We start from the raw sequence: 27,813 nt of genomic DNA, 5'->3' as shown, positions 1-27,813 counted from the left end.
TTCTTAATTGTAATATACTCCATCCTTGAGAACATATATTATTCCGTGAGCCATAGTCAAAATTTTCAAAATGATCTAAAAGACCCATATTTTCTGTTATGGGTAATGAAGATTACTAGTAATCTTTTTCTAAAACCATAAATCATCTAATGAGAATGACTCTAATCATCTTGAAATAGATGTGAAATCAGCAACAGTAAAATAATACCAACCAACAACAAATGAAAAGGCATTCAATAAATACCCTGTTAAGAAAAGAACTCCCAACTGATCACAAAATCTCTACTTTAAGCTATGAAACAAAACCATAATCAAACCAATCACCTCCAGAGGAAATTAGGCTTACAAGATTCCGAAAAGGCTTGGATGTTCAACAAAACTAAAAAGTGCCGCGCCTTGGTCTTTCCTCCGCCATATTCACTCTAATCGCCCGTCCATCCAAACTCTGCACCAACAAAAGGAACATGCATCAGCAAAAGCTGCTAGAAAGAATGACAGATTTTGCACAAAAACAAACATGGCAAACAGTTTTTTATTGGTTGGGTTGATTTCTTGGTGAATCATGAAAAAAATATCTTATCCTATGTTGCATCAGTACGGATAGGGGTGTCGGATAGGGATATGTCGGAATCCAACACAGGTATCGAGTGTCAGATTCACCAACCTAAAAAAGAAGGATTTGTGCATTAGCCAAAATATTTTAATCAATTCTCAAGCTTTTATTTTTTTACGTAATAATATAATTATAACAAGAATATATTGAAAATCTGAATAGGTTAAATAGACATAATATTTTATTTCCATTTAAGAAACATACTATTAGGATGTGTTAAACTCAAAACATGCGGTAATTGTAAATTTGTGCCACTCAATTTGAGGAGGGGGAAGGACGAACCTGGCCGTCAAGAGCAGCAATCGCATCATCCAATTCAGTCTGAGTTGACATTGTTACGAACCCAAAACCACGAGAGCGCCCTGTCTCCCTGTCATAGACAACCCTTGCATCCGTCACCTTACCGTGTTCGCTGAACACCTGTTCCAATCGGGCATCATCAACTTGCCATGGAAGATTCCCAACGTATATCCTGAAAGATGGGGATCCAAACTCTCGAGGAGGTCGCTCCACCCGGGACCCTCTTGGAGCTGCCTTATTTACGGTCAGGAGCCTGCCGTTAACGTCCTGTTCCAAAAGCATAGTGGAACTCAAATTACCACGAAGAGCATTTAGCAAAAAAAACTTAGCTTCCCTGCTTTTCAGCTAACAATATAAGAGATGTCACTGACATAGTTCAAGAAGATACCAGCAATGCCAATCAAATGTAGGGAAAAATCTGTAAGCAAAAAGATCAGCACACTAGTCCGTTGCCAATGTTATTCAAATTAACAATGCAAGTGCACCAGTTACCAGGTTAAAAACTTAATAATATGAAGATTATTTGATCATTCAAAAAAATATATATGAAGATTGCTAAGACACCCACATTTGTTTTATGTAAATCTATAAAACTATATTGCCAGGGATGACGTAGCCATCTAGTTGTTCCTAGCAGTATTTCATCAGTTCTTAAACACACGCCCAGTTATTAACTACTACTTAAGAGGACACTAAATTGTGCTACAGAGTTCGCACATGTTGGTTCTATGACAGTAAGCTTGGCTCAATTCATACACCACAAAAGTGCATTTTGATATTTTTGGAAAAAAGTGAGGCGGCATGGGTTGATGCCCGAGGGTTAGAGCATGTAGAGATGGGAAAAATATTTAGAAATGGACACAGAATAAGAATGTTGGCAAAATCAAAGAAAGTTGTGCTGAAATATACGTCCTAAAGGCTGCGGAGTTCGCAATATGAAATAAATCAGTAATGAATATATTTTTTCTAGACCTCAATATAATTTTAGAATATGATGATGAAACTGCAGAGTATCTAAAATCCATCCCCTTTTTTGGGTTCTTTTATATGACAAAGTTAAATGTAAAACAACAATAAATTACAGACGCAAAAACTCAAATGTCCATGAAAGAAAATATGCCCCTCCCTATACACTCCTCTAGCAAAGAATCCACTTTCAAATTTATTTCAGCGGATATAATTGAAAGGAACATATCAATCAAAATTTTTGAAAGAAACATAAATATTTTAGCATATATCAATGATCTCCACTATAGTGTCAATCAAGCTCCACATTTGGAATCTCTTTGCATTCATTAAATTACATTATAGGGAGTCCCTTTGATTCCTTCTATAACAAACAGCATTGTAAAAGGATCAGACCATCTAATTTGATGTCGACTCAACACATGATCACCCTGATCAATTTCAGTGGACTGATTTTGGGAGGATTGTTTTAAATGGAATCATGATTTTCGCTTTCGCAGGTCCAAGTGAAGAATATCAAGCTATGACGCAGAGGTTAAATAGCATGGGCGACATGATGTTTTTAGATAATCTTCGAAGACTCTTGGTGTAGGATCGGGGAAGAGAAATAGAAGAAAGTAAAGAAAAGAAAAGAAGAGAAGAGGAGAAGAATACAAGAAGAATGGGGAAGAAGAGAAGAGAGAATAGAGGTGTCGTCTTGGGGGAGGAGAGAGGAAATTGGAGGGGAGAATCTCAATCAATCTTTAATTCATTAAAAGCTTCTAATCACTAGTACATGAGGCATATATATATATATATAGGCAATGGAAATAAAATTCCATAGAAAATAAAATTCCAAAAATAACATGGAAAATAAAATCCTAGAAACTAAATAACATGGAAAACTAAAAACATGTAAATAAATACTGATGGGCAAATATGCCACTTATTTGGCCTACTATTTGCATCATTTTCCCCGCTTGAAAAGAACTCGCCCTCGAGTTCTAGTCCGCCTGGATCAAATATGTAGACGACCACTCAAGCAGCATGAGTCGCAATCCTCCATAGCCTCGAACGCCATATAACGTTCGTGATATCTGTGAAAGTGGTATGGAACACGCGTGTAGTGATATAGAAGACATCATCTATGGAGAAACAAAAATAAACGAACTTCCCCTGACAAGTAATGCGGAAGGGAATATAGCAGTGTACTCTTCCTGCACTGGAGTGATTGCCATGGGTAGCATCGATCAATGCTCTATAAGGTCAATCTCTAGCAAGCCTCGGCAAAACTTTTCAACAATACTCTGCTTTGTAGTCTCAAATGCGGATACTTGCTCACGACGAACTGCCTCCTCGCGAGCTAACCTCTGGTGATACTGATAATAAGCCTTTCGAGCATAGACCTTTATGAACTCATCACGAACCTCCTCCCATCGACAGAATGGAGGTTCGCCTAAGTTACAACGCTCTATCACTATGTCTATCCAGAGTAATTTGGCTCTTCCACACACTATCTCTTGCTCGGTTGATGGTCGCTCAGTGATCATACCCACAGTACTGATGATACACATCAAGAGCCTCGATCCATCGTAAACAGTCAGCCTCATAATTTCTGGAATAATCAACGCCGCCATAGAAATTTGGAACACGCAGTGCAGTAAAATATCGATCCTCGTATCCATAAAAATATTGAGCCATTGTGGGGTGGATCAATGTCGCATGGCCCAATATAGAATCCGTGGAAATCAACCTTCAGATCTGTGGATCGTGCCGAATGGAACACAATGTTTTTCACGGATCTCAAATTGGACTCTTGGATTGCCTGGATTAACGGTAGGACCAAAACGGATGGACGATGGAAGTTGCTCGAAGTAATGCTTGCACTCGCTGCTGGCTACGGAGAATGTGCTGGATAGACCCTTGCTTGTCGCGTACGCAACCTGCAGGTACTATTGGTGAAAAGGAAACTTGCACTTCCAGGTACAGATACGGTGTTAGCAGCTTGCTCTTGACAACTTTCAAAAAGAAAGAAACTTTACTGAGTTTCCTTCCTTCTTACTGAAGTTTTCCTTCTCCCTCACGATGGTAGTTGTCTGGGATCCTCCAATGATTTCTAGCTGTGCGGCTTCCGGTGGCGCAATGTATGGTTTCAAGTGACGAATAGCAGCCGCTATGTCATGTTCTGAAAACGTGCAAGGTGCCGGGTGTGCAAGGTTTAGAAAATCTGCAAATTTTTATTTTATTTTGGATGGACTTGGTGAATGTAGGGACAGATTTTGGGAAACCTCAAGGTCATTGTAGGATGGTATGAAGAGAAGAAAGGACTGGGTTTAATGGACAGATAGGGGTGAATTTCTGGGTATGGGAAATTGTAAACAACAGGGCTGATGTGGGGTTGTTCTATTAGGCCGAGTAACTAGGGTTAGGGTTTGGGTTTAGAAGGGCTAGGGTTAGAAAAAGGGAGGCAACAAGGCAGATTTGGCAAGGTGTTTACTGGTGGAGTTTGGACATGGGAGAGGGCAACAATCTGACCAAAATTGCAGCATGCAGAAATTGGAAAAAACTGGAAATTATCGCCCTTAGCCGCAAAAGGCGCTTGGATCCTTTGCTCTTATACCAAATTTGATGTAAGACCGGGCAAGAGAAATAGAAGAAAGTGGAGAAAAGAGAAGAGAAGAGAAGAGAAGGAGGAGAATAGAAGAATGGGAAAGAAGAGAAGAGAAAGAATAGAGGAGAAAGAGTCTTGGGGGAGAAGAAGAGAGGAAATTGGAGGGGAGAATCTCAATCAATCTTTTTTTTTAATGAAAGATGACATAATCCATTAATATTGAAATAGCAATCGGGACCAGGAGTCCCAGCCTGCTACCGCAGAATATTAAAGAAGAGGCCCGGGCATACCCATGACCAATACAAGGACTCAAAAAAATGAGAGATTATAATAATTCAAGATTCAGATTGGTTACAACCTGAGTAGTAGGCGACTTCCTCATTCAACACACCATAGCGTATCTACCAGAACAACTGAACCCTTCACCAGGCATCTTCCTGCTCCAAACACAAGCAGGCCTCGGTCCCATGAAATCCGATTCGCAAACAGCAATTTCCAAAGTCCTATACTAATTCCTCAATCGTCAAATATCCAACAGCCTCCAGCAATTCCTTTTCCACCTCAATCCATCAGGAAAACCACAAGACCAATACCTTAAACTCCAATTGATTACTCCAATCTCCATAGCCCTGAACATGGGTATCTCAACCTCCAATAAATTACTCGAACAATACCTGAAACTCCAAATGGTTGCTTCCTGTAAATCTCAATTCCCTCCTCCTTTCCAATCAGAAACCAACAGATTATGCTTCGTGACTTCCAAAAATGAGCCAAGAAGCGTGTAATCTATGGTGAAGAACAAATGACCCACACCTTATAAAGAGCAATCCACAAACCACGATACTATCAATTAGAATACATTCCAAAATTAATTATAAAATCTCAAACAACCCATCATGGTCAGAACGAATAGTTTCTCAAAAAGATCGGAAGCTGCCCTAGGCATTGAAATTCCTACAACTAGGGTTTGTATTCAACTACGGAATCCTTAAAGCTTCTTTCCAGCAGTAAGTCCAGCCTCCTCAACTCTCTCCTCTTTCTCTTTAGCATCCCTTTCTTGCATAGCAAGGAACATTTCCTTAGTTTTACCCAGATCTCCGTGAAAAGAAATTTCGAAAACATCTCCAATTTTTAAAAAATCATCAAATTCTTCCTGCTCTCGGGGCTCAGACTCCCTTAGAATATCACTGAGCAATTTACTTTTTCCTTTAAGGTCCCCATCAGGACCCCCGCCTCCCCAATACAATGATCAGCCTCCAGAGCTAAATTGTCTTGCGGACCTAGAATATCCTTACCCATATTGTCTCGCCTCTCCTCCAGGTTTGAAATTACCAGTTGCTTCTCTTCTTCCCACAGCCTCCTGCGGGTTCGTCGTTCCTTCTCGAGTATCTTACTGCAAATGGGGAGTTCCAAAAGGGGCAAATGAAGCTCTTCTTCACTATTCGTGGAAATTGATTTGGGTTCATCCTTGAACTACACCTAGCCTCTCCTCTCAGAAGCACCCATTGCTTTTTAAGGGGGCTTAACGAGATCTTGCATGGAGTAGGCGACTCCTTGCGGGCCAGCTTTTCATTATAGCTGAGATTTTTTAAAACTTCAATGTCTCCGTCCTCGAAAGAGAATTCTCGATCATAACCTGATCAGACCATAGTTGACCTGGTATCAAAGTCAAGTTCTCGAGAGGTTTTTTTCCTGAGCCGCATCTCAATCAATCTTTAATTCATCAAAAGCTTCTAATCCCACTAATACATGAGGCCTATATAGGCAATGGAACTAAAATTTCATGGAAAATAAAATCCTTAAAAATAGCATGGAAAATAAAATCCTAGAAACTAAATAACATTGAAAACTAAAAACATGTAAATAAATACTAATGGGCAAATATGCCACTTATTTGGCCTACTATCTGCATCAACTCTTGTAACCAAGTGGTCAAAGAATTGCCTCAAATCTTGGTATTTCTCAAGCATGTTTAAAGAGATGGATTACTTACCAAAAACATTTGCAGTGTCAATTCTTCTATATTCATTGGGAAGGGAACTCATGGTTGATAATCTAGAATATAGATAATTTTGGTGTCTTTTTCAATGACATAGTTGCTTGACAATATATGCTTGGATTATAGTTTTTGATATAGCTGGAACCCCATCATTCGGCTTTGAAAAATCATTTTCTTTTTTCTTTCTTCTGTTTCAATACATTGTATATATCAGTCCATATCATATGTGAAACCATTCAAACAAATCCATGGTGGTTAAACCGTTTTAAGTTTCAATAGAAAGGGGATGCGAATGGATGTGCTCACATTAAAAAAGTCAGAGCCAAATGTGGGATATAGCAAGAAAAGACAAACTGAATTGAGAAAACAAATTGATGACGAAAGAAACAAGCAGAAGTTTTCATCACTAGAACAGAGAATATAGAGTGGGATGAAAATCAATTTTGAAAATCTGAGTTTCAATTTGTGGTGTCATGAGAGAGTAAACGAAATGATGCAGAGCATAACATCCTTCAAACGAATCCTTAGAGAAGGACGGCCCTTGGAAAAAAAACATATATACAAGTTTTACTGATTTTGTTTGAACTGTTGACATGAGTTTTTCAAGTTCTAGAAGGTCCATGTTTTAGAAAAATATGAGGCGATTCGAAGCATCTAGTTTATACAATCGGTGCTCTAATACTCTTTGTCCTTGCCCTACTCCCGTTTCTATTGCACCAGGTTTTATACCTGTGCGTCTGACAAGAAAACCCAACAACCTTCTACTCCCAATTGTTAAGAGGGAGTGTGGTGCTGTTGGCTTGCCTGCATATATATATATATATATATATATATGAGGAAAGTGTTGGTGAGCTTAAGCACCCAATCACATGGGGGCCTACTTTGTTAGGATGATCCAAAGCATTCATTTGAAAGGCCCTTGCATAGATGGGGTGTGTACCAAAAATCAGCTCCATAGGATCATCCTAACCCATCCATTTGTGGAGGTCAAAATGGACAGACCTTGTTTGTCCACAAATCTGCCCATTTTTGTCCTCCACAAATGGAGGGGTTAGGATGATCCTATGGAGCTGATTTTTGGTACACACCCTATCTATGATAAGGCCCTGCAAATGAATGGTTTGGATCACCATAGAAAATGTGGGACCCATGTGATTGGGAAGCTTAAGCGCACCATAAGTTTGGTGAGCTTAAGCTCACCAACACTTTCCTATATATATATATATATATATATATATATATATATATATATATATAAAGTGTTGCTGCCACTTTCATGCCACAACATGGCTGCTGCAACCACTAAAATAGATTATATACTAAAGAGACTTAAAAATATTTCCTATGTACATGCAGTGACATTTCAAAAACAAAATGTACATACATACAGTATGTACTTACATATTGATGTAGGATATGGAAGGGAAATAGAAGAAAGGGGAGAAAAAAGAAGAAGAGAAGACTAGAAGTAGAAGAGAAGAATTTAGGGAGAAAGAAGAAGAAGAGGAGAAGAGAGGGAAGAATAGAAGAAGAGAAGTAGAAGAAGAGAGCGAAGAAGAGAATAAGAGAAGTAGACGAATAGAGGAAGAAAGAAATCTGGGGGAGAAGCTCTCAATTAATCTTTATTCATCAAAAGCTCTGAAACCCTAATACATGAGGCCTATATAGGCAATGGAACTAAAACTCCACGGAAAATAAAATCCCTAAAAATAACATGGAAAATAAAATCATAGAAACTAAATAACATGGAAAATTAAAAACTTGTAAATAAATCCTAATGATAAATACACCACTTATTGGCCTACTATCTGCATCATTCTCCCTCGCTTGAAAAGAACTCGACCTCGAGTTCTAGTCCTCCTGGATCAAATATGTACACGACCAAATCAAGCAGCATGAGTCGCAATCCGTCGAACTCTGGAATGATGTACAACGCTCGTGAAGTCTGTGAAAGTGGTATGGAACACGAGCCTAGGGATATAGAAGAAATCATCCATGGAGAACCACAAAGAAACGAACCTCTCCTCACAAGTAATGCGGCAGGGAATATAGCAACGTACTCTTACACTGAAGTGATGGCCATGGGTAGCATCAGTCCATGCTCCATAAGGTCAATCTCTAGCAAGCCTTCGCAAAACTTTTCAAGAATACTCTGCTCGGTAGTCTCATCTAGACCAGCTGAACCAATCGTTGCAAATGATAAAGCCTCATGATCAATCTGCGTAACAAGCTCCTCTGTCTCAGCAAAAATCTCAATAATCTAGTCAACCGGCTCAACGATAGGGCAATCTTCAACAATATGCTCTCGATCATCCGTCTCGGGTAATGGCCCATCAGTCAAGTCACTCGCCTCTGACTCATGACGGTGCTCGATTGACTCTGTCAAAGAATCAGCCCATAAAACCCCCTGCTTATCGTATAAGGTATCTAATGATTTTCCTACAGGGGGTTGTCCAATGATAAAAGGATGGTGAATATTGCCTAATGTGCCTAAGGGGGAAAGGGGGTGCTTTTTCTCTTTTTGTTTTTAGTTAGGTGACAGAGAACCTGTCACATGAATATATTAACATAAAGGGAGTGTTAATACTCAGTGCCAATAGGCCCTTGCTTGTATTTCTTTTTTTCTGACCACATGACTACTTTCTGTACAAGTCTGAGGCTACTTTACTGTTGCTCATGTGTCAGATGGCTGGACTCCCAAACAGGCAATAGAGACACATCCAACTCTCTCGTCCAACTGCCTTTATTTATTCACTCCTTTCTCATAAACTTTATTACCTCCTACAGCAGGTCACTAGGTAAGTATGAAATAAGTGAAGAAATGGCTAACCTGTTAAGTTAGTAAAAAGGGGGTAACTTGCTACTTTAGATAACTGCAAAATACAAATTGAAACAAGAAAGGTAACATGACACGTCTCCTAGTCCTACTTGCCACACGTCTCCCCTTGCTCAATAAAGATAACGTGCAATTTACGTAGCCTTTTTATATCTCTAAGATTTGTTGTAATTGGAAAACAACGGTACCTTTCACCTTTCTAGGAGACTAATATGTTACCTATTTTTATAATTAACGAGAATGGAAGTTGCCTTGCTAACCACGATTCTGTCTTTTCACAGAAAGCCACGATTTTATCTCTACACAGTAATAGCAACTTTCCAAAATCCCAAAACTTCTTCAACAGCAATGGCGGAGAAGCTTTTGCGGATGGTTTCTTGTGGCACTTGAGACTCTTAATACTACGATAGAGGCAGATTCAACACCTGGAATTCCAGCAGCAGAGAGGGACTTGGGTAGGGAAAAGGATTGTTGGCTGAGGGTATTTCTTAGGTTTAATGGGCTACGGGTGGACAAATCTGGGTTCTTGGGTGTAGAAAATAGTGGACTGGAAGTGAATGGAGAAGAGCCTAAGAACCTGGGGAAAGGTCTGGATGTAGGTGTTTGGTATAATATGCCTGGCTGGTTGGTAGGAGTCTTCTACAGGGTTTGTGGGGTAGGTAAAGGCCGAAAATTAAAAAGGTTTGTGGTGGTAGTTTTAACACGATAAGCAGACGGTTTTATGGGCTGATTTGGGACAGCAGTCAAAATTTAGGGCTTGGGATCAAAACAGGTTTTGGGTTGAAATAAGGCTGTGATATGAGGTGTATGAGGGCAGAAAATTGGGGTAAATTCAAACGTCTAGGTCGGCTGAGAATGAAGTTGGGACTTAGAGGAAGGAGGCTCACTATAGTCTTGGATCTTTAGCTCTGATACCAAATTTGATGTAAGATCTGGAAGGGAAAAAGAAGAAAGGGCAAGAAAAAGAAGAAGAGAAGATTAGAAGTAGATGAGAAGAATTCAGGGAGAAGTAGAAGGAGAAGAGGAGAAGAGAGGGAAGTAAAGAAGAAGAGAAGTAGAAGAAGAGAGGGAAAAATAGAAGAAGAGAAGTCGAAGAATAGAGGGAGAAGGAAATCTGGGGGAGAAGCTCTCAATTAATCTTTATTCATCAAAAGTTATGAAACCCTAATACATGAGGCCTATATATAGGCAATGGAACTTGTTGAGAGAGATTAAAAGAAGAGAAAAAGTGAGTTACGGTTGTCTCCCCCTCACTGATTTATTTATATACTGAAAGAACGGTACAATTACTAGAATGCCCATAGGCTTATTCTAACACTCCCCCTCAACCTGGAATGTATAAGTTATACATTCCTAGCTTGCTACACATGTCACTCAACTTTGCTTTATTCAATGGTTTTGTGAACATATCAGCCAAATGTTCTGCAGAACGAGTAAATATAGCACATATCTCCCCTTTCTGGATTCTCTAACGAATGAAATGACAGTCGACTTCGATATGCTTTGTTCACTCATGGAAGACTAGATTTGTCGCAATATAGATGGTTGCCCTGTTGTCACAATATAACTATGAAGGCGAAGGAAACACAATGCCAATCTCAGATAGGAGTAACATCAACCAAATAATCTCTGTAGTAGTATACGCCATGGCTCTGTATTCTGCCTCAGCACTTGATTTTGCAATGACACCATGCTTTTTACTTTTCCATGAAACCAGGTTACCTCCCACAAAGGTACAATACCCGGTAGTTGATCTCCTATCAGGAGGAGATCCAGCCCAGTCAGCATCTAAGAACCCCTCAATTCGCGTATGACCATGCCGTTTGAATAAAAAGCCCTTTCCTAGTGCACCCTTCAGATATTTGAGAATTTGAACCACTGCATTCCAATGTGAAGTACGAGGAGAGGTCATGTACTGACTGACCACCCCAAAGGCATAGGATATATCAGGACGAGTAACAGTAAGGTATATAAGCTTGCCCACAAGCCTTCTATACCTACCAGGATCCTTCAACAAATCACCCTCTTCTGGAACCAGATTTACATTGGGATCCATGGGTGCAGACACAGGTTTCACACCAAGATTTCTTGTTTCCTCTAACAAATTCAAAACATACTCTCTGTGATAGAGATAAACCACTAGAGGAGTATGCGACTTCTATCCCAAGGATGTATATGAGACATCCCAAGTCCTTTGTAGCGAACTCTTTTTGCAAGACAGCTTTCAATTTCTGAATTCCTCCTAAGTTACTACCTGTAATAATGATGTCATCAACGTATACAATCAACATAATGCATCCTGTTGAGGACTGATGACTGAATACTGAAATGATCCACGGCACACTGTTTGAGGCCAAACCTTATAACTGCCTCACTAAATCTGCCAAACCATGCACGTGGAGACTGCTTCAACCCATATAATGATTTCCTGAGGCGACAGACTAATGAGAACAACTCCCCCTGAGCAACATAACCTGGAGGTTGCTCCGTATACACCTCTTCAAGGAGGTCGTCATGGAGAAAATCATTCTTCACATCTAACTGGTGAAGATGCCATCCATTATTGACTGCAAGGGACAACAAAACCCGAACGAAAGGTATTTTCGCTACTGGAGAAAATATCTCATTGTAATCAACTCTGAAAGTCTGAGTGTACCCCTTAGCAACAAGTCGATCCTTCAGTCGCTCAACAGTTCCGTCAGGTAAATATTTAATGGAGAACACCCAACGGCAACCAACAGGTCGAGCACCAGTAGGTAGAGAAACCAGACCCCAAGTGTGGTTAAAATGTAGAGCACCCATCTCAAGGTCCATGGCAGCTCGCCAACCTAGGTGTGTAAGAGCCTCATTCAAAGACTGTGGTAACACAACTGAAGACAGAGAGTACAAAGCTTTTGAAAGCAGGTGTTAGACAATCATAAGAAACAAACTGAGAGATAGGATGTGCAGTAGAGTGGAAACGAGTACGCGAAGCAATAGGAGAGTCAGAGACAACTACAGGAGACGATGAAATGGAAACCTAAGTAGAGGGTAAAGGAATCTTCGCCTGTGAAGACGATTTGTCGAGGTGAGGCTGTTGTGCTTGCAGCGGAAGACGTTGATATTGAAACTTGATAGGTAGATGATCTACCTTGGGAACAGGGGAGTCGACCTAACCAGGAGGGCAGTCAGAACTGGATGGTAAAGATGTAGGAGCACTGTCTGGAATGACAGGAAGTGAAATGGAAACCCCAGGCGCCGAACTGATGGAGGTAGGGACAGAAGTAGAACCGAAGAAGGGTTCAGACTCGAAGACTGTAACATCACCCGAGACAAACCACCTACGCAGACGTGGACTGTAGCATCGATAACCTTTACGGGTACGAGGGTAGCCAGGAAAGACACACCGTTCGGACCGAGGATCAAGTTTATCGCGGCCAGGATCAAGCTATCGCGGCCAGCACCTAAATAATGCACAAAGCATACGCAGCAAAAGACACGGGGCGTGAGGGGGAAAGGCTCCTGCTGGGGGTATACTGTGCAAAATGGAGAAGCACCATTCAGTACAAAAGACGGAAGGCGATTGGCCAGAAAACAGGCAGTAATAACAGCTTCTCCCTAAAAAGATTTAGGAACCTGCATCTAAAAGAGTAGAGAACGTGCCACCTCAAGGAGATAACGCAATTTCCTTTCGGCAACACCATTCTGTTGTGAGGTGTACGCACATGAGGATTAATGTATAATACCGTGAGAGGAAAGGCAGTCCTGAAAACCATGAGTAGTAGATAAAAACTCACGAGCGTTATCTGTATGAAGACATTTGAGATTGCAACCAAATTGATTCTTTATTTCAGCATGAAAGGTTTGAAATGCAAAAAAGACCTGAAAGAGGTCCCTCAAAAGATACACCCATGTCATACGTGAGTAATCATCAATAAAGACAATAAAATACTTGAATCCATTATTAGACGCAAACCTAGAAGGTCCTCATACATCAGAATGAACCAATTGAAACATACTATCGACTTGACTAATAACCCGAGAAGGGAAAGACGATCTATGATGCTTCCCGGGCTCACACGACGTACACTGAAAAAGGGGAAAAAGAAGCAGGAACTAAAGATGTCTGGCGGAGGGGCTAAAGGGATGGGTGTCCAAGGCGACAGTGCCACTGAAAGGCGATAAAGGCCATCAACCTCACGACCTAATCCAATCGTCCTCCCAGTCGAAAGGTCCTAAAATACACAAAAAGAAGGGGAAAATGAGATAGAGCAGCAAGATGCTTCGTGAGTTGACTTACATAAAGTAAACTGAAATGGGACTTTGGGACACACAAGACGGATGATAGGGGTAGATGAGGTGAAGGACAGATGGTGCCAATACCAGTAATAGGGGTAGTGGAACCATCAACTAGAGTAATAGACTGAAAATTAGATGAAATGGTCGAAAAGAAGAAAACTGAGACGAGTTACCAGTCATGATTTGAGGCTCCTAAGTCAATGATCCAGGACCCTGAGCTAGAAAGTAGAGTCGTGGGTGAACTATTTGTCTGGGCGAAGCCTGCAGTGGGATGAGAGGAACTTTGTCGCAGTCGCTGTAACTCCTCATAATCTGCTCTCGTAAAACTGAAGGACTCATCAATAGGTGTAGAAGCAGGCGCAAGAGGCACTGCGTCAGAAGGAGCAGCTGTTGTGAGATGAGCAGAACGAGGTGGGCGAAGCTCTAGATGAAGCGTATAACAAGTCTCGATCTGATGGCCATCACGTTGGCAGTAGGTACAATAAGTGCGACCACGTCCACCCCCAACACACCCACCACCACAACGGCCACGAGCTCTAGGAAAAGAACCGCCTCCTCTAGGTGGGCGAGAACCACCGCTACCATAATACGCCGCAAGAGCCGAACTATCAGAGGTAAGCCGTGATGGGGACTCACCAAGGCACTGTTGTGCACAAGAATAAGTCTCTCGTAACGATGGAATGGTGCCATACTCGAGAATATGCTGACATAGATGGCTAAACTCCGGGTCTAAGCTCTCTAGATAGTGTACCACTCGGATTTGTTCTCGCTACCGTCGGAAAACATTAACATCAAAAGTGAGTGGCATGAAGATGTCAAGCTACTGACAGAGGGAAATGAACTGTCCATAGTGAGTCTCAAGAGACATGTCATCACGACGTAGATGCATCCACTATGAATAGGTGTTACAGATTAGGGTGAGGTTCTCAACTCCAGAATAGGTCACGGGAGTGTGATCCGAGATCTCCTTGCCAGTCGGAAGGAGTATCATGGTGGAGGAAATGGCAGGTGTCATGCTCTAGCAGAGAAGGCTATGAATCAAGGCATCTTCTTGTTCCCAACGAGTATACGAAGAGTCCTTTGGCGAAGGGGGGTCCTGACGAAGAAAACTGACCTTACCTCATCCAAGGAGGTATGTCTCAACTGCAACTTTCCAGGGTAAGTAGTTGGTGCCATCAAACTTGACAATGTTCAACTGTGGGTAAGAACTCTCTACAGGTGCCAATAGAGAATGAGAAGAGGAAGAGGTAGCCGAGGGTGATGGAGTCGCACTCAGTGGTCATGCCAAGAGAAGGATCGATAATCACAGGGGGTTCCATAAGGACAACAAGAGACGGGAGAAATGAAATTCTAACAACCAACGGCTACAAAGAGAGGAAGAAGAGATGGATGGATCACCAACTAATCAAGGAGAGGGCTCATAGCGCGGCCTCACGAGCCAAGGACAAGAGCATAGATGGGCCAGAGGGAAGACGGGAAGAGACCGCGAAGTGGGAAATGGAGAACAAAGGAACTAATTTAGCACATGATAGAACCAAAGGAAGAAAAAATAGAAAATAGGGTTAGGGTTTTGAATAGGTTTTTTTTTTTTTGGTTTATAAAAATGGGAGAGGAAGGGGCTGATGGGAGGGAGTCGAGGGGGCTGGTGAGTGAGGGACGGAAATTGTAGAGGGCGAGGGATAGGGGGTCTCAGAGGGGGTGTGAGGACGTGGGTGAGTGAGGGACGGAAGGGGCACGAGGGGGGGGGGGGGCTGGACGAGGGGACGGAGGGGCCTGGGAAGGTGGGACAGGGACGCGCGGGGGTCTGGACAGGGAAGGGGGGCACGGGAGGGCTGGGGGAAATTGGGGGCGGGACTGGAAGATGGGAATGGGGGGCAGGGGGGTTCGGGGAGGGGACTGGACAAGACAAAGGGAGAGAGTGGGCGAGAGGAGCGAGGGGGCTGGATAGAGGGGAGAATGAGGGAGGAGGTTGGGGAGGTGATTAGGGTTAGGGTTAGGGTTTAGAATGAAGGAGAGAGATGAGATTAGGGTTAGGGTTGGAGGCTGTAGGTAATCCCTAGGGCTTTGATACCATGTTGAGAGACAGATTAAGAGTAGAGAAAAAGTGAGTTAGGGCTGTCCCCCCCTCACTTATTTATTTATATACTGAAAGAACGGTACAATTACTAGAATGTTACAATTATTCTAACAGAACTAAAATTCCATTGAAAATAAAATCCCTAAAAATAACATGAAAAATAAAATCCTAGAAACTAAATAATATGGAAAATTAAAAACATGTAAATAAATCCTAATAACAAATATGCCACTTATTGGCCTACTATCTGCATCAAATATAGTATGACAGTATGTACTATGAATAATAATGATCACCTACATGTACACTGAACAAACATATGAACATATCCTAAGAAGATACTCTCTTGTATTTTATGTCACTGAATTTTTGTATTAAGTATTAGAAATAACAGTGTAAATTATCAGCATAGAACAGTGTTGGTTCTTGGTCCGAGTAATAACATATAAGAGATTATAAATCTATGGAGCACTAATTATTAAAGAACCAACTTTTTTTTGAATTTAGGAGGATTAAGGTGTTTGAAGTAGGAAGGTTGCAATTAAGATTGGTTTATAGTAAGAAACAGTTTGGGATAGAAAGTTAAAAAATTTTATAGAAGATTTAGGTTAGTTTCTTTGGACAGTTTCTAGATTATTTGTTCTAGCTTCTTTTAAGATTCTTTTATGCTCTGTTTGGTTGCCGGGTTTTTTTTGTGCCTGGGAGTTTTGTGGGAGAGTAAGTTAAATTTTGGTCCCATCCCATGTTTGGTTGCCTTTTAGCACTAGGTTTATTTTAATCCCACTCTTGTAATGATTACTTGTGGGGTGAATTTTTTAATCCCACTTTTGTAATGATTGCCTTTTCATCCCATCCCAAGATAACCCCAGGAACCAAAATAAACTCAGGAACCAAAAATAAGCTTGAGAAGAATTTTTTTCTACCCAACAGTTCAAGCAACCAAACAAAGGTTTTTTTTTCTCCCACCATATCTCCCAGGGTATTTTTTTCTCCCACATAACCAAACATGGGATTTTTATTTTACCAGGATACTTCTAGGACTTCTTTTTTTCCCACCTATCTCCCAGGGTATTTTTTTCTCCCACATAACTCCCGGGAACAAAAAAAACCCGGCAACCAAACAGAGCATTAGAAGTGTTAAAGGTAGAAAGTGTGTAAGAAATGTTGAAGTTTCTAGCGTCTAGTAAGGAAATTTTTGAAGGCGAAAAAGGGTCTCTTTGTAATATGTAAAACACTATTTTAGTGGAGATTTTGATGAATTGAAAGATTTTTAACATGCAAAAATTATCTATGCTACGCCTAGCTAGTGGTTTTCAAATTGAGATTGAACGTAGCAACCAATACTTTTGTTCTCTCCATTTTCTTTAAGTATTATGTTGTCTTTTATTGGGATTGAATTTCTCCGGCATGTGGTTGTTAAAGTCTATCCTACGAGTATTAGAGCAGGTTAACTCTTGCATTAACTGATATCAAAGCAGGTTATTCATTACGCTAATCAGCACCAAGTAGGTTAATTCCTACACTGCGAAATGAATCAAAAAACAAGAAGAGAGGAAGAAGCTTCTGGTATTGTGACCCTCAGATGTTGAGATTAGAGATTATGGTCTAAGTTCATCAAAGGGATAAAGATGTATATGACATTGTTTCGATGGTCTTCTAGCCTCTACAGACCATCCCTACTTCCAACTCAATATGCGGGCTTGCTATGTGCCTAGATGTAGGGGATGTCCACATCATCTAGGGGCCATCACTCACAAACTACCCCACTTGTTTTAATCTTGATTACACCCTTTTACCCTTGTGCCTTAGCTTTTTCCTTGTTATAAAGGAGAGGGTATATATGTCATTTCACTAGAACTTAAGTCACTTAGGTGGCTACTTTAATTGTGAAGTCTCACTTCCATTGAGCTCCTAAATTCTCCGTAGTTACCCATGAACCTCCGGGTTTGCACCAGCTTGTATAAGCCACGCTTTAGAGCCTCTTAAGATAACCTAGAGGCATAGAAAGGTGAATAATCAAAACTAAAGTTGGCTGAATCTCTTATAATTTATTTATTTTTATAGCAATAGATCGTACCTCAAGTAATTTGTAAATTTATGATACAAGGATTCTTCGAAACCTGGAGTATTCGAGTATCAAATAAAGATAATAGGATATTGGGTGAGGGATAACATGCAATCAGAGATGATGAAATAAATAAAATATAAGTAGGAAATTTCAGAGGGCCGAATTTAAGCTAAAACCAACCACATCTCAATCTCAAGCGACAAGGGAGAGGGAAACAGGATACAAGAGCAAGCAAAAGCATCCAAATTTTATTTCAGATCTGCTCCATACATGGTGGACGATTTTTTTATAAGAGTGTTAAGGTTGCACAAAGACGAGAATCAAAGATTGTTAGTAAAAGAAAATGATGTTCAAGAGAGGTGGAGAAGTTACTTCGATAAGTTGTTTAATGGAGAACCAGTAACGAATTTGGGAGAACTTGATAATACTTTTGATGATACAAACCAAAGGTTTGTTCGTAGAATCCGAACATCAGAGGTAAGAGCAGCCATGAAAAATATGAAATTAGGTGAGGCTATGGGGCCTGACAATATTCCAATTGAGACTTGGAAATGCTTGGGTGATGTGGGTTTGGTTTGGTTAACTAGATTATTTAACAATATTTTGAAGACTTAAGAAGATGCCTGATGAGTGGAGGAAGAGTATATTAGTACCTATTTATAAGAATAAAGAGGGTATTCAGAGTTGCACCAATTACCGAGGAATTACGCTAATAAATCACACCATGAAGCTTTGGGAGAAGGAAATTTGAGCATAGACTAAGAAAAGAGACTAAAGTGTCAAAGAATCAGTTTGGCTTCATGTCAGGACAATCGACTATGGAAGCTATCTTCTTGATTAGGCGGTTAATGGAGAGATTTAGAGAAAATAAAAAGGACCTTCATATGGTTTTCATTGATTTGGAGAAAGCGCATGATAGGGTTCCCAGGAGTGTTATGTGGTGGGTCCTTGAAAGGAAAGAAGTGCCCACTAAATATATTGATGTGATTAAGGATATGTACGATGGAGCAGTAACTAGTGTCAGAACTACGGATGGCACGTCTAGTGAGTTTCCAACTACAATAGGACTGCACCAAAGATCAGCTCTAAGCCCTTATCTCTTTACGCTAGTAATGGATGAACTTACGGAGGGTATCCAGGATAAGGTGCCGTGGTGTATGTTATTTGCAAATGACATAGTATTAATTGACGCACCAAAGCAGGAGTTAATGCTAAGTAGAGTTATGGAGAACTACTTTGAAGTCCAAAGGTTTTAGACTGCGTCGGACTAAGACAGAGTATATGGAGTGCAACTTTAGTAATGTAAGGAGGCGGGCCGAGGATGTAGTAAATATTACTGGACAGGATGTACCTAAGAGGAATATCTTTCGCTAACTTGGTTCAATCCTACATAAGGAAGGAGAGATTGAAGAGGATGTTAACAACAGAATAAGAGCAGGTTGGTTGAAGTGGAAGCATGCTTCAGGAGTTCTGTGCGACCATAAAATACCTACCAAGTTGAAGGGAAAGTTTTATAAGACAGCTGTGAGGCCAGCCATGCTATACGGCTCAGAATGTTGGGCCACCAAGAAGCAGCATGTACATAAGATGAGTGTAGCGGAGATGCGAATGCTTAGATGGATGTGCGGCCACACAAGGTTAAATAGAATAAAAAATGAAGACATCCGTAAAAAGGTGGGGTGGCACCAATTGAGGAGAAGATGAGAGAGCACCGCTTAAGATGGTTTAGGCATATCCAACGTGAGCCTCTGGATGCTCCAGTGAGAAGAAGTGACTTGAGCCAAGTTGATGGAGTAAAAAGAGGAAGGGGCAGACAGAAAACAACTTGGTAGAAACAACGAGGAAAGACTTGATGGCTAGGAACGTAACAGAGAACATGACCTTGGATAGGAGAGAATGGAAGAAAATGATCCATTTAGACGAACCCAACTACTGTCAGGATTAGACTTAGTCAATTTGAGCTAGGTAGATTCTTTCACCTTCCTCATGAAAATTTTCTAAAGGATTCATTAGTCAACCCCAACTAGTTTGGGACAAAGGCTTAGTTGAGTTGAGTTGAGTACTAAGGTTGCACAACAAAAACAAATATCGGCCCTCATTTCACTTTCTAGTCTAAGGGCTGCAGTTTTAACCTGAAAGAAAATAACTAGGACTGACTAAACTACCCTTAATGAAGCCACATGCTCCACTTTGCTTGATTTTCCCCTTCTTTAAATGCTCAAACTCCAACAAAACTGCTCCTCCAAAGCCCCCACCCCCACCACACACACAAAAGGTGAAAGGAAACTCAACCTGGAGTTTGTATGCTAGAAGAATTAACATAATATGGAACAAGATGGCGTGCATTGAAAACATCTGATGTCTTAGTCAACTTATATGATTAATCTTCTTTAGCACTCAGCTTATATTGTACTCTCTTGACAAATACCTTTCTTTAGTTTTTTTATAGGCCACACATAATCAACATCATCAAAAACCATGTGTCTCCTACCCTTGTCAACAAGTTCCTTATATTTCTAGTTGTTCTCAATTTGCATTCGCACCTGCTCACGAATTTGCTTAACTTGATTAACTAAATTTTCAGCTTTGTTGCTCACATGACCAGATAAAAGGGATGAGAAACAGATCTAAAATGTTTTCGGGACAAATGGTCTCACTCATCTTTGTTGTTTTGTTTCTAAATTGGTTAAAATAAATTCTGCCTGATCAAGAACTCGATCCTATTGCTTAGGATTGTTACCACCAAGCTTTCAATCAAATTTCCGAAACTCCTATAAACAACTTCAGTCTGCCCATCAGTTTGGGTATGATAGGCAAAACTAGACTTCAAATCAGAACTAAATTTCTTCCAAAGAGTCCTCCAAAAGTGACAGACAAGTTTTTTGTCCCTATCTGAAGTAATGGACCTCGGCATGCCATTCAATCAATCTCCTTAAAATATATATTGGCAATATAAGAAGCACCCATAATCTTGCTACAAGGTATAAAGTGTGCCATTTTGGAGAAACGGTCCAAAACAACAAATATAGTTCATAGTTTCATACACCACGTGTATATGGTAATCTGAGCAAAAAGTCCATGCTTACATCTGTCCAAGAGGGCATGGGAACAAGTAAAGGTGATTGCAATCCAACATTAGTAGCTCCGCCCTACCACGCCTGACAGGCAAAACCCCTTTGACCTATAGAATTGAATAGATCTCCAGTTATGGAGCCCTTAACATAACAGAATCGTCACCTCCGTAGTTTAGGCGAAAAATAACTAGCTCCAACCAAGGCATAGGTCTTGTCCCTACCAAAGTGCCCTTCACCATTAAGGGTCAAATAATTTTCTCTCTCAATGAAATCAGGTAAACACAACCTATACCCAATAAAGAGAAAACTGTTTTTTTTTTTTGAATGATGATTAAAAAGAAAACTGTTCTGTATGCAATAAGCATTTTGCACTCCTAGAACTACCACTTCAATGATTTTACAACAAAACAGAATCACATTGATATAAATCCTTTTTTTGAATGGTATATGGGTATCAAAACCAGTAACTTGAATCTACATGGTAGAGAGCACGACTGATCTTTTGCTCAAGCTATCAGTCTTCTGCACGTTAGATTTACTCAAGGTTAAAAGTAGATTAGTTAAAATAAGTTGCCCATTTACCATGTCGTTGATCTAAATTTTGGCGTCCATTCAAGTACTTCAAAGCCTCGTGGTCTGAATATAAAATGAACTCCCATTGAATCAGATAATGTCTCCAATGGGAAAGAGCTTGCACAATTGCATAAAATTCCACGTCATATCTTGATTAATTCAATCTAGTCCCACTCAACTTTTTACTAAAGAATGTCACTTGTTTGCCTTCTTGACCGGGAACCGCGCAATCCCAACCGTGGGAGATTCACTATGCACCTCAAAATTTTTATTAAAATCTGATAGAGAGAATGGGAGATTTGCCCCTTTTTTTATGAAATAAAGGATAGGGTGGGCAGCACTTCAATCTCTTTCCTACATGTTAGGAGGCCAGCTAATGAAGTGGCTGATAGATTAGCCAGGGAGGGTGTTGCTAGGGCGGAAGTGGAACAATTCGACTTTCTCCCTCTTGATTTGCTTGTTTCCTCAGTTTGTCCTTTTCTGTTTCTTTTATTGTATTTTCTTTGATGCTTTGTAAAGACCTTCTCGGTCTTTTGCTTTCTTAATGAAATCTCTTGCCATTTCAAAAAATATATAAGAGATTGAAGTTATCTTCTACTTCAGTATTCCACTTCAATAAGCCTTAAATGCATTCCATTATAGTAGGAGCTACTAAGGGGCCGTTTGGATACGGGGATTTTAGAATCTTGGATTTCCTCAAAATCAAGGATGGCAGATGACCGTCTGTTTCACTTATTTTTAGAATCTAGGATTTTAAGTAAGAAATCCAGGTTTTAGATATCCCCCCACCCCCAATCCTGAGATTTCTAAAACCTGGAAACATGGGATGATCTCCTACTCTCTTGCTAATGGAAAGAAGGGCGAGAAATCAAAAAACGATGACTGGTCTCCTTCTCTCATCTTCCATCTACAACTTTGAGGAAATCCAAGATTCTAAAATCCGCGTATCCAAACGGCCCCTAAGGAATTGGAATCCGGCATGAAGCTGCAATAGAAAGAAGCCAGCCCATGAAAAATTTGCTTCATGATGGATATTTGTGGGACAAGGCTAGTCTACAATAGCTTGCACCTTGGACTGATCAAGCTGAATTCCCTATAAAGAGACTTCATAATCAAAAAAAAAAAAAATGTTGTCAGTCAAGAAACAACACTCTTCTCTTAAGGTGGACAAGATATCTCACAAGTGCTGCTGTTCCTCTTCTATAAATGGGATATAAACGAGAATATGATCAAAGTAAACCACTACAAAGTTCCCAATGTATGATTTCAACCCATGATTCATCACATGCATGAAGGTCCTCACTGCATTAGATAGACTAAACGGCATAACCAGCGATTCAAATAACCCCTCACGTGTCTTGAATGGAGTCTTCCACTCATCACCTGGACCAACATGAATATGATGGTATCCACTTTTAAGGTCTATCTTAGAAAAAAACATAGCTCAAAAAAGTTGGTCTAACATATCATTCAACTCAGGTATAAGGAAATCTATATTTAAGGGTGATTTTGTTTATTTCTCAGCTATCATTCAACTGTCATTTCTTTCCTTCCAAATCACCCAAATAGTTACTAGTTGGGTTAGATTCCAAGGGATTTCCCGTTTACCTTTTCACAGGGCTAAGGACCAACAATCAAGAAGATTGGCCATACTAGAAGGGAAAACCCACATTATCCCAAATCTTCTGAGAATAAGGCACCAAATGGGTCTAGCATACCTGCAATGAATAAAATGCGGGGCACCGAATACCCAGCCTCAAGGCACAGAGAGCAATGATCGATGATCAACATGTAGCGATTCCTTAGGTGGTCCACAGCGAGAATTTTTTCCAAGAAGGCCGTCCACCCAGAGGCATCTTTCAGAGGGGGGATGCATCACACTCTATCCAAGTGCGAGGACTAAGGGCATAGAGAGATGTGTTGGTAGAACAGATTGACCAAGAAGATCCCTGAGTTGTCCCAGATCCAAGCCCATTTATCCTTTCCATTCTTCTTGATATAGCAAGAACTCACCAAATCCAAGAGAGACGCTAACTGATCTATTTCTTTATAAAAAAAAACAAAACATTTTAAATTGAATTGACCAAGCTATACATCCTTCCTCCTACTGGAAGCTCTTTAACAAAAGTGTCCTTAACTACAACTACCGACACTATGTCAGAGAACGAACCGCTGAGGGGCACTTTTCCACACTAGGAGTGATGCCATTGACCAAAGCAATGTTCAAAAATTCATTTACCAACTTGATCTAACAAATTTGACTTAATTTATTTCACATCAAGGATCAACCCAAAACTTATATTAAAGGATATCAGCAGATTTATTAGTCTACATAGCAAATTTTAATGGACCCAGTTAATTTTCAATTAAATGAACCAAGTTAAAACAATTTAAAAAAATGAACCAAGTTAATACGAGAAAAAAGAAGAATGATTTCCAAAAATACAAAGAAGATGATCAAGAAAACAATAAGAGTGGTCTTAAGATGGAAAGCAAGATATCATCAGTAACATGGTTCATCCAATCAAATCTACTAAAGATAGTTGTTATATTATAACAAGTTCAAATAGAAAGGTAAAATATAAATCTCATTCATAACACCACTTATAAAAATAAAACAAAAGGGAACAGGGACTAAGCCACTATAAAATTGTATGTCCAAAACCATGGCTATTTAAAGGCCTATTATTGACAAGAAGGATGAAATAGCCACCACATGGATTATAATATAACCATGAAATCAGATGGTATGATATACAAACCATTTGAGACTTTTTTTTTTTTTTTTTTTTTTTGAGAAAGCAAACCATTTGAGACATGTCAGAACAGAAAATCATATATTCATATAAGGTAAGAATGTCTTCTTGGGCTTTGAGCCTGTTTTGTATTTCCCTTTAAAGGAGCATGCAAGTGGAAAGTAACAACTATGTATATTCTTAAATTAGAAATAAGCACGCCACCTCCCCACTCTTGTGCATGTCATGCATACTTGTATCTCTGTGCAATCATTCCATGGCATAGTTCCTTTTGAAAGATACCAATATAACTTATCCAGCCCCATGCATCATGGCAAGTTCAGAGCAAACATTAAATGGCATTTTACTTCTGTTTTATCCACAATATGCAAAGCATTTTATATGACACCACTAAACCAGCTCCATTATAGTCCAACCCAAGAAATTGGCAACCAAACTTAATACTAGTGGCAAAGATATTATGACTGAAATAGGTTTAAACTCGCAAAACCAAAGCAATAATATATAGGACCAACTCCACCTTACAAAGAAAGATCAATTTGTACATAAACCATAGAAACTCAAGAGTTGAAACTTAATGCAGGTAGAAAGAAAGTCATCAGTAAAAAATCTATTACAGCAATTAATAGAGACGCATCATACAAAGTGCTTCAAACTAAAACATAAAATGAAATCTCAAGCAGCACCTTTGGCTATCAAGAATCTCACTGTAAAGGGGAAAAAAACAGTTGAGCCCAACCAAGAATCTTCTCCATAATAAAAAAAAAAACATTTTTTAGCAATATAATTCTGTGTGGCTAATTCTTGAGAGAATGATCAGATAGTTAACATTCATTAAAACAATAAAGGAAATGAAACAATTTCCTTCCACCGTCATCTCTGGCATCTTTGTCACACACATGACAAGCAACGCATTTCCATGAATCGACTACTATAGAATCACAAATAAAGAACCAAGCCAAACAAATAGCAAAAAAAATAAAAAACTTACATAACGGTGGAGCATCTCCACAGCTTTCTCTGCTTCTTCAATGGTACTCATGGTCACAAACCCAAACCCACGACTCTGATCGGTTTCCCTATTGTAAATAACCTGTAGACAAAACAAACCCACATCTCAAAATATCTGATTTTTCTTTATTTTTCCAAATAGAAGACTGTACCAAACCGAAAACCCAACTGTGAACACCAAAAGAAAAAAAAGGGCGGCCCAATGCACGAGGCTCCCGCCATTGCGGGGTCTGGGGAGGGCTAGGGTACACAGCCTTACGCATGCTTTGCAGAGAGGCTGTTTCCGTGACTCGAACCTGTGACCACCAGGTCACAATGAAGCAACCTTACCGTTGCGCCAACCTTACTACTGTTGTGAAACAACCAATTACTCTAAAAGATTAAAGATGTTTGAGTTGGTTTTATTTAATCATTTATATTTCAATACCAATAGTTTTCAATTTCCACCGAAATCTGAAAATTCAGCCGAAATATTTCGGTTTTGGTTTGGATTGAAACCGAAAGTACATTTAAACAGGTTTTTACAGGATTTCCCAGAAATTTCATTTTTCACCCTTACTTAAAATATTTCTACCAAAATGTTAAAGATTTCCACCAAAAATTTCAAAATGTTTTACCGAAATTTAAAGATTTTCACGAAAATTACCCAAATTTCCACCGAAATTCCAGTCAAAGTTTTACATGATTTCGCAGAAATTTCCACCAAAAACGAAATTTAAAACCTTTCAATACCCCACCTTCACCCCCAATTGTGGAGGTAACTCTGGTACCATGTGAAACAACCAATAACTCCAAAAGAGTAAGTTGTTAGAGTTGGTGTTATTTAATCATATATATATATATACTTCAACACCAACATTAAAAATGGAGGAGGAACTCAAAAGAGGGCATTGGTATTGTGAAAAAGTTGGTGTTATTTAATCATATATATACTTCAATACCAACATTAAAAATGGAGGAGGAACTCAAAAGAAGGCATTGGTACTGTGAAAATTTTACCTCGGCAACCTCAACCGTTCCAGCCAATATCTCAAAAAATCCAATTTTTTTTTGGTAGGCCTTAAAATTAAAAAAAAAAATGTGACATAAAACTGAATCATAGTAGATCGTAACAGCAAGGCCACTCTGCCACTTACAATACCTGACACATTAAAAAATTTATTTTTCCAAACAGAAAACAGTACCAAAGTGCTGAAAACCCAACATTAAAAATCAAAGAAGAACTCAAAAGAGGGCATTGGTATTCTGGAAATTTTCCTCGGCAACCTCAACCGTCCCAGCCACATCTCAAAAACTCCATTTTTTATTTTATTGGTAGGCCATAAAATTAAAAAAAAATCCCAAATAAGGCTTACAAAACCCTGTCACATTTTTCTTTTCCAAACAGAAGAAAGTACCAAACCCAAAACCCAAAATTAAAAATCAAGTAAGAACTCAAAACAGGACATTGGTATGGTAAAACTTTACCTCAGCAACCTCAACAGTTCCAGCCTTATCAAAAAGCTCAGCCAAACCCTGACTATCCATATCATAAGGAAGATTCCCAACAAAAAGCTTAGCCTCCTCCGGTGGGTCAGTATAAGATTCTTCAACCTCGCCGCCCTCCTCACTCTCCGCTTGCTCTTCTTCTCCTTCTCCTGCCCAATCCTCCCCGCGAGCTTCAGTCTCTTCACCCTCTTGATTATCCCATTTAAAACCCTCTTCACCAACTTCATTTTTTTCTTCATCTTGCTGAGCCCAGTCTGAGGTTCTAGCCACAAGAGTGAGAAGGGTTTTGCTTGAGATGGGAAACTTTGTTTTGAGAGAAACCCATGAAGTATAAGTAGAGGAGGATGAGAGGTGGAGGTGTTTTAAGGGTTTTGATGGGATTGAGAGAAAAGGGTTAGAGGCTTTTGTTGTGAAGAGTGTTGGGACTGATGTTAGGTAGCCATCTGCCATGGATAAGGGCTTGAAAACGGGAGCTGCAGTCATGGCTGGGAGAGAGGGAGAGGAGAGAAAGATATGCGGCTTTCAAGGAGAAGAAGATAAGGGGAGAAAAGAGAGGGTTTTATAACAGGGTTAAGATAGAGAGGGCGGACAGTCCAAAATCAGAGAGGATCGAAAGATCGATGGGCGATATTTGTAGTGCTTGTAAATTACTATTCAATTCCCAACACAGTGTGAGTGGCTCACATTATGACTGACTAGGGCTGGCAACGGGGCGGGTCGGGGCCGGATGTTGGGGTCCCCTACCCCTTCCCCTTTGCAGGGAATTTCCCCCCTCCCCTCTGCAGGGATGGTGGGGAATCCCCTTCCCCTCCCCGCGGGGAATATCTAATCCCCTTCCCCTCCCCTTCCCCTCCCCACATCCTTCGGGGACAAAATCTCCGCCCTACTCCAACATCACCCCCTCTTTAGTCATTGATACACTGATGATGGGTGTCCCTAATCAACTTGATGCAATTTCAATATATAAAAATGTTATAAACTAACATACTTGTAGACGAAGGAGATATATTTCTTACTCTTCAGAAGATAGCAAAATCCCTTGAAATACTGACTTGACTCTTGAGTGTCCTCGCAGCAGTCGCACCAACAGGCGTTATAAACCCAAATAGATGCCTAAGCAAGTGAGCAATGTTCAGAGGCTTAGGAATCACCAAAATGCAAAAAGTGAACTGTGTCCCTAACCT

General features: G+C 40.1%; 1 protein-coding gene across 1 annotated transcript; it reads right to left on the bottom strand.

Moving 5' to 3' along the window:
- Window positions 1-202: 202 nt before the first annotated feature.
- On the bottom strand, window positions 203-27,228 carry LOC143890006 (28 kDa ribonucleoprotein, chloroplastic-like). The gene is made up of 4 exons (XM_077394482.1): window positions 26,609-27,228; window positions 25,122-25,223; window positions 896-1,180; window positions 203-445 (listed from the first exon to the last, which is right to left on the bottom strand). Exons 1-4 carry the CDS (start codon window positions 27,110-27,112, stop codon window positions 380-382), a joined length of 957 nt encoding a protein of 318 aa, XP_077250597.1. The 5' UTR covers window positions 27,113-27,228; the 3' UTR covers window positions 203-379.
- Window positions 27,229-27,813: the final 585 nt, after the last annotated feature.

Source organism: Tasmannia lanceolata, unplaced genomic scaffold (assembly GCF_043159265.1).
Source record: "Tasmannia lanceolata isolate RefF3 unplaced genomic scaffold, GAP_Taslan_0.1 ptg000013l, whole genome shotgun sequence".
Taxonomy (NCBI): Eukaryota; Viridiplantae; Streptophyta; class Magnoliopsida; order Canellales; family Winteraceae; genus Tasmannia; species Tasmannia lanceolata.
Note: the sequence above shows the minus strand (reverse complement) of the source record. Positions and strands in the feature narration are given on the sequence as shown.

What these genes read in the sequence shown, in the direction of transcription:
- LOC143890006 (XM_077394482.1), bottom strand. Translation starts at nt 27,112, where the DNA reads ATGACTGCAGCTCCCGTTTTCAAGCCCTTATCCATGGCAGATGGCTAC. An exon ending in GAACTGTTGAGGTTGCTGAG is followed by an intron (nt 25,224 to 26,608) that starts GTAAAGTTTTAC and finishes TTTTGTCTACAG; the next exon opens with GTTATTTACAATAGGGAAAC. An exon ending in TTGCTGCTCTTGACGGCCAG is followed by an intron (nt 446 to 895) that starts GTTCGTCCTTCC and finishes TTGTTGGTGCAG; the next exon opens with AGTTTGGATGGACGGGCGAT.